At 31.0% G+C, this 7458-nt stretch overlaps 1 protein-coding gene across 1 annotated transcript; it reads right to left on the bottom strand.

Moving 5' to 3' along the window:
* Positions 1–5504: 5504 nt before the first annotated feature.
* On the bottom strand, positions 5505–6631 carry LOC106303491. The gene is made up of 4 exons (XM_013739746.1): positions 6545–6631; positions 6282–6401; positions 5976–6203; positions 5505–5885 (listed from the first exon to the last, which is right to left on the bottom strand). The coding sequence occupies exons 1-4, from the start codon at positions 6629–6631 to the stop codon at positions 5550–5552; spliced, it is 771 nt and encodes a 256-aa protein (XP_013595200.1). The 3' UTR covers positions 5505–5549.
* Between the last annotated feature and the right edge of the window lie 827 nt (positions 6632–7458).

Below are 7458 nucleotides of genomic sequence, written 5' to 3'. Positions count from 1 at the left end.
GCAAATAATACCATATAATTTTTAAAAACATAGCCATTCTTAAATATTTTTTGAATAAATAAATATTTTTTAATTTAATCAACTGAAAATAATATCCGTACAATTGTGTGAGTCAAATTCTAGTTTTATTGATGCATGTTATATATTAGTGCTGTATGTTTTAGGTAACATTTTAATGATGCACATTTTTTAAAATCTCCGTTATTAAAATTTTGCACGTAAGGATAACTCATGAGTTTTTTTTGTTGATTAAATGACATTATGTCCAAATTTATTCAAGAAAATTTCATTAAGGTAACGAAAAAAGACAAACAATAAAGTAGGAAGTTTAAATTCATTTAAACATATTTCATTAATGTAACTAAAAAGACAAGTAATAAATTTGGTAGTTTTATTCGTTTTAGGATATTTCATAAATGCAACTGAAAAAGACAATCAAAAAAATAGGGAGTTTAATTAACGAAGTAAAAACATTTTCAAATGGATACTTCTCTTTTAATAATATAGATTAATAATACAATGCCTCGCCGCAAAGAGTTAACAAACATATTTTTATGGACTTGTCTTACGCGATTATTAATCTTTCCATGGGCAGCTTTCCCTTCAAGAAAAATGAAAAATAAAAAAATTGATTCGATTCGTTTAACATAAATACCAAAACTGGTAATGATTGATTTAACATATCCCTAAGTTAATTTGTGATATGAACCGGTTAAATTGTAAAGCAGTACTTTTTGAAACACACGAAACTCAAAAGTAATCTGTCTTTTTTATATACCTCACTTACTTACAGTAATAATTACATGAATTTAGAACAAAAATTCACTAGAGCAAACTGAAGAAGGACCCCCCAACCATTCATGCAAACAGACATAGTTACGGTCCTTTAAACAATATCATAGTACAGATTATAAAGTTTTTTATCAAGTGACTAAATTTTTCTGGTTAAACCACATTTACTACATATACCATATAATTAATAAAGTTGATATGAGAAAATCAGGAAGATTAACTGAAACTTGTGTAGCATAGTTCTATTACAGTGGTGAATGTTCTTATTAATCAAGGTAGATAATATTAACTGACGATAATGTTCTTGTCAATAATTTTTGTAAGTGATGTAGGTCTGTTTATTTTCGTACACAATGCATAGAAAATTACATGCTCTATTTTCTACAAACTTGAAGTAAAATGAGAACATTTGATAGTTATCCTCTATAAAATGTATTAGTAGACGTTATTAAATAGTTATGCTTACATGATAAGAAAAACATATACAATAAATAATACTGATTGATTACACTATGGTTTGACATAGCATAGGCGCACATGACGTTTTATTTTTAGACTATGTATATGTGACCGTCGAAAATTGTATTTCGCTAGGGAGTTAATTTATAAACTATGCTATTTTTTTAATGTGTTATAATTCTGCCACGTCAGATTTTAGAAGGTTTAAACAACTGTCACATAGAATGGGGTCTTCTTTTAATTTTTATAAAATTCAGGTTATAACTTTTTAAAAAATATTCAATTAACATATAAGGGATTGTTAACATACCTTAAACGTTATTTTTAACTTGTATATAACAAATAGCATTAACCGTGTTATTCTTTTTTTATAATAATGTCACTCAACTCTGCTTTTAATGAACTTTCATTAATATGATATTTACTTTTTAGAAAAAAAAAAAAAATTCGTTTAAAGTTTAAAAGGACTAGTTTGTTTTTAACCTTGCTAGTTGTGAATCTATTTTTAATGTCATTCAAACCATAAACTGATTAACAACTCACATAAATTGACCTTTTAAAAAAATTAGACATTTTCTTACATTCATTGGATTTTATACATTTTTCCATGTGAAACTGTTAACGTCCAGTTTGTCGTTTAATTATTTGTCCTCTAAATAGTAAAAAGATTCAAATGTTGCAAATGGGGGGCCTGGACTTGAAGGAAAAATTAAGCCTCATTAAAAAAGATATACAAGTATGAATCTCACATGCCGAATTAAGTTGTAATACGACCTCAAAACCCTACCTCAACTCCCATTTAGTAGACAAATGAATCGATGGCTAATGAAAGCTTTAGTCATATATCTTTTGCCATCTCGATCGTTTTCTCTATAGGTGCCACTCTGTCTTTCTTTTTCCCTGATGGTAACCCTTTTGAAATTCAACTGTTAAGCCAATATGATCACATAATTTCTTATCTCTCCAGGGTCCAAGTTTGCTGCAGCCCATGTGATGAAAAGACCCTACATTTCACTTCAGATCTTGCCACCTTTGTTTTTCTTGACTTAGAAACATAGCTCATGGTTTCTCTTTCACGTGAAAATAGAAATTAGATTCAGTCACTTCCTAAACAAAAACGTACATCGAACTTTCTTTCTTATTACTTGATTTGACATAATTTTGAGTAAATATGCACTAAAAGTGTGTTTAAACAGAGCTGTATATTCAGTTTTTTAGAGTTCATTTATTTATATTATGCAGACGACAGTAAAATTTTTGGGTTTGAGAAAATTAGAAATAAAAAGTGTTTTTGAACAAGCTATATATAGCACCCGGGACATTGGAAAGAAAAGTAACAGAGTTGTACAAACAGGACAGCTTTTAAAGGGTTCTCGATTTCTGGCCGCAAAAGTAGAAAATGGAGATTCAGGAATTTCCTAAAGTGAGCAGACAGATTTAGTTCTAAGTAAAATCAGTAATAAAGAAAGGTGCATGACTCTGTAAAAACGGAAAGTTGTACAAAAGAGGACAGTTTTAGGGAAGGAGGAGGAGCCAAGAGTAACATGGGGGCTTTCATGTGCTTGGTCGAGACGAAAGACGTGTCCTTTTCATTCCGTAAGGCGAAATTGTCCCTTCAAAGATTCGTAAGTTTTCTCTCCAATCCTCTTCTCCTTCTTTCTCACTCAAATTTTTTTCCCAACAAATCACGTTCGCAGAACATGCTAGCCTCTCTCCCTGACAACGACCCCGGTCTCTCTCCTCTCTCCATTTCTGTGGTTGATAAGAGGCAAAACCATTATTCTGTTTCACTTGTTGCTTGATGTGATACATTTCGGATGCAACTCCCAATAATCATCTCCAGATCAAATACTAACTTTGTAGTGTTGCAGAGTTACGTATGACTCAAGTAATTAGCGTTGCTTAAAATACTATCATGCTAGGTACTACTACTAATGTATTAAATGACCATGAACATAAAAAAAAGACATTATGTAAATGACTGAATTTTGTTTAGTTGCAAGTACCATAAAAGTACGTACAATTTGTTCTAAACAGCATACTTTTAATTATCAAATATCACAAATACTTGAAATAACATGTTCATTTAGAGAAATAGTACCCCAAATAAGTGCTTCGCTTTTTACCAATAAAAAACGTTTGTCATTCACTTTATTATCTTACTAGATTAAGACTCGTGCAATTGCGCGGAATGAACATTATATATAATAATAATTTTTATATATTGTTATTTATTTTGTGTTTATTTACGTATAATGTATATAATTAAATTATAGTAATCACATAAATAAAAATAATACCTCTTGTTTATTAAAGATATTTTTTTGGTAATTAAATCAAAATAATTATTTTATTTATTTTGTATGGTATATAACTAAATTTCAATGACATGGACATAGATATATAGTATATTTTAATATAAATATTTATTATTGAGAATTCATACTCATATGATAAATACAAAATTTCTAATGTGCGATGCAAATTTCAAAATTAAAAATATTAAAGTTTCAATACTTTTTCAACACAAATTTAGAAATTAACATATTTATGTATTTTTATAAATTATATAGTTTAAAAATTTTAAACTATATTAATATTTAACATGAATGTCTATTAGTTGAGATTTCATATTCATACGATTTATGATTATGTGTATCTTGTTAATAGAAAAAAATTAAAACATTGATCACAAAATTTTAGTATGAGACATTTAACGATTTTAGTAATTTATAGTCGTTTTTTAAAATATCAAACATATAAGAAAAAATTAATTCTTATTATATGGTTAATGTGATTGTTTAATATCTTTTAATAATATAAAATCAAACAAAAAAAGAGCTAAGATACAAAAATTATTATTAAATATTTATTATTCAAATCATTAATTATCATATATATATTAATCATATTAGGTAATTCCGTAGTTTTTATTTAAGGAAAGTGCAAGAATATTATTTTGTACACTATTTATCAATGCGATAGTTAGTTTAATAAAAAATATAATATAAATTAAGATGGACCAATCTATTTTTCTAAGTATTCTGAATTTTATTATTATATTGAAATGTGGCTACAAAACAATACTGTAATGTTTTTCAATTAATATATAAGAGATTATTCATATATAACTAGTCTGCATTATGGCCGACCCCATGAATTACGAAGAGTAACGTCAAAAGTTAACAAAGATGGGAAGCTCAAGATCGTGAGACTTTTTTAACAAGAAAAAAAATGAACGATCGTGAGACTTAACATGTTCTTTGTCCCTAACCTTTTACGACCAAGAACAAAGGTCTAATAAATGCCCATTGTCTATAAGCATATAACTATATATCGAACATGGTCAATAAGTATTGTAAGCAAATACGGTCACTTGCAGACAAGAGTCAAGGCGTATTCATTTTTTGTAGTTTTCTGTATGCATTTGCTACAATGTGTTCTCTTAAATAGATATTTTGTAACCAAATGGCTGTAATTAATTAAATAGTTTTGTAATATCTATTACTACAATTATATTTATTTCTATTTCACTACAAGAAAACAAGTAGATACCGACTGCAGAATCGGTAGGGAAACAGTCGCAAATAACGTATTACGACTGAATAGCGACTAAACGTTATGGTCGTCAATCATCGTGTCGGTAATTAGAGCAGTCGGAAATCGGTCGCTAAATTACGACTAAATTACGACTAATTAAATCAGTCGGCAACTAGTCGGGCAACAGTCATACTATATTACGACTACATTCCGACTATTTAACGTCTAATCTACAACTACTTTCTTGGCAAGTATTTCGTTTAAATGCAGTAGTTAATCAGTCGGATATTCGAAGTCGTTAATCAATCAGGTTCTTGTAGTCGTTAATCAGTCAGTTGTGTGCAGTCGTAAGTCAATCGTTATTTTAGTCATAAATCAGTCGGTACTCGTAGTCGTAAACTAATCAATATATTTCTGACTGCTTAGGGACTACAATTATTTTATGAGTCGCTATTTAGTCGTAAAATATTTCTATTTTGATGACTGTTTTACGACTGTATTCAGACTTCTTTTTTGTTATTTTAATTCCTAATTTTATTATTTGTGCTTTCTTGTTTGTGATGCTATTATATAATAAAACAATATTTATTAAACAAATTGTGAATTTGAAAACACTAGTTAATTTTAAACCTGAAAATGTGAACCACCGAGAGTTTACAAAAAATGTTACCTACCACCGAGAGTTTACAAAAAATATTGACAAACAACTAAACAAAAGTCAAGTTTCATGTCCAAGAGACATAAACAAGAAAGCATGATCAGGTGGTGGAATTAGTAGATACGAACTGATCAAATCTATGATCAGTTGCAGACAGAAACTTCTTCACTACAGCAAATTCATTGATCTGCTTTGCTTGCTCTGCAATAGTAGCACCCTGCTCTGCAATAGTAGAGCCCTGCTCAGCAATAGTAGTAGCCTGTGCTGCATTAGAAGCAGCCTGCTCTTCTATTTTGCGGTGAGCTTCTTCAAGCTGCTTATTCATGTCAAGGAATGCAGAAGAAGAGACCTCACTGTACTTCCGTTTACCATTGACGAGAGTTTGCTGGAGGCTTCCAATGCCATAGTAATGTCCTCTTTCATCTGTGAAAGTAGACTACAACAAAAAAATAAAATTGTTACTATAAAGCAGAAGAAAAGAGTATGAAGTATAAAGAGAAATTTTTTTTTGAAAGAAACAGCTTACCAAAAGGAATATCTCGGTATCCTCCTCTATGGAGAGCTGTCGATCATTGGAAGCACCATCTGAACTCTGTGAGTTTTCAGCCTCAAGGGCAGTCAACTTGGCTTCTTTGTTCTTCTTATATATCTCTGCAACCTGCTCAGCTTTCAAATCAACATAGGTCCCATCCTTTTTTGTATGTGTCTTGATGTAAACTTCCCCAAGAGAAACTGGTCTGCCCAATTCTTCAACCTAAAATGGTAAAAAAAAAAAGCAAAGGTTAATGATACAGATTGTTTAACTTTTATGAAAGGAGCAAAAACAGCTTACCATTTCATATTCGATTTGTTGGAAAGACTTCTGGCCAGTGTTGTGCTTTTGTGGACCAAGTCCGTTCCGTTCAGACAAACGAGCCACTGATGCAGTTTCACTGTAATAAGCAGCATCAAACTGTAATAAGCAGCATCAAACTTTTTTCTGAAAGTCTTTGAGATCCTCCGCAAAGTTTAATGATACATATTGTTTAACTTTTATGAAAGGAGCAAAAACAGCTTACCATTTCAACCTATCAGCTATAGGTAGATATCACATACGACTATATGGTACTTTCGTTCTACGTCGTTTGTCTCTCGGCTTCCATCTTTCTGCACCACAAAACTGGCACGTATCCCACCTTTCATCTTCTTCCCAAAATATCATACAATTGTTGATACAAACATCAATTGTATAATATGGGAGCCCTAAATTGCGCATCAATTTTTCTGTCTCATAGTTTGAGTCGGTTGCCATGTTTCCATCAGGTAAATAGTCATTCAGCATTTGGCACACCGAATCCACACATTTTTTACTCATATTATAATCCTGCCACTTAAATGTGTCGGGTCAACATGACTCGTTCCTAATGCCATATCAATTTCTTCTCCATGATTATACCAAACATAATAATCTTGCATGAATCCTCTACTATATATATGTTTCCAAATTTTTGACCCCGGAAGAAATTTATCGTTTTTGCAAACACTACATGGACAGAAATATGGACAGAAAAATTTACCTCCGTTGCTTTGCGTGAGAGGCTGACTATTGGCAAATGTCATGAATTGATCCACCCCTGCTACGAATTCTTCCGAGAAATTTCCCGTTCGTTCATCGATCCTCTTGTACATCCAATCTCAAAAATTAGCGTTGTTGTTATTTCCCGACATTATAACACTTCAAACAATCTTTCTTTTTCTTTTGTCTTTCACGATTTTGTTTTTTTGAAATTTGTTTCTACGGTTTCTCAGCAGAAATGTGGGGAGACACCGTCTGTATCACATTGTAAATTGTCTGACTTATTAGCGACTAAAGACTGACTAACCAGTAAAATATTAGGTACAACGACCAGAAATGTAAAAAACGTGCTATGTACCGGTTTTAACCGACTGATTAGCGACTAAATGATGACCACATACGGATGCCGTTAATCAGTCGCTATTTACCGACTATAATGCGACTGAATATTTCC

Source organism: Brassica oleracea, chromosome C7 (genome assembly GCF_000695525.1).
Source record: "Brassica oleracea var. oleracea cultivar TO1000 chromosome C7, BOL, whole genome shotgun sequence".
NCBI lineage: Eukaryota > Viridiplantae > Streptophyta > Magnoliopsida > Brassicales > Brassicaceae > Brassica > Brassica oleracea.
This window is presented reverse-complemented; position numbering and strand designations above follow the sequence as displayed.

Excerpts from the sequence above, each read along its gene's own strand:
- LOC106303491 (XM_013739746.1), bottom strand. The coding sequence starts at position 6,631 with ATGAAAGGTGGGATACGTGCCAGTTTTGTGGTGCAGAAAGATGGAAGC. Across the intron at positions 6,402-6,544 it reads AACGAAAGTACCATATAGTC|TTTGATGCTGCTTATTACAG; the intron begins GTATGTGATATC and ends TGCTTATTACAG. Across the intron at positions 6,204-6,281 it reads AACAAATCGAATATGAAATG|GTTGAAGAATTGGGCAGACC; the intron begins GTAAGCTGTTTT and ends TTACCATTTTAG.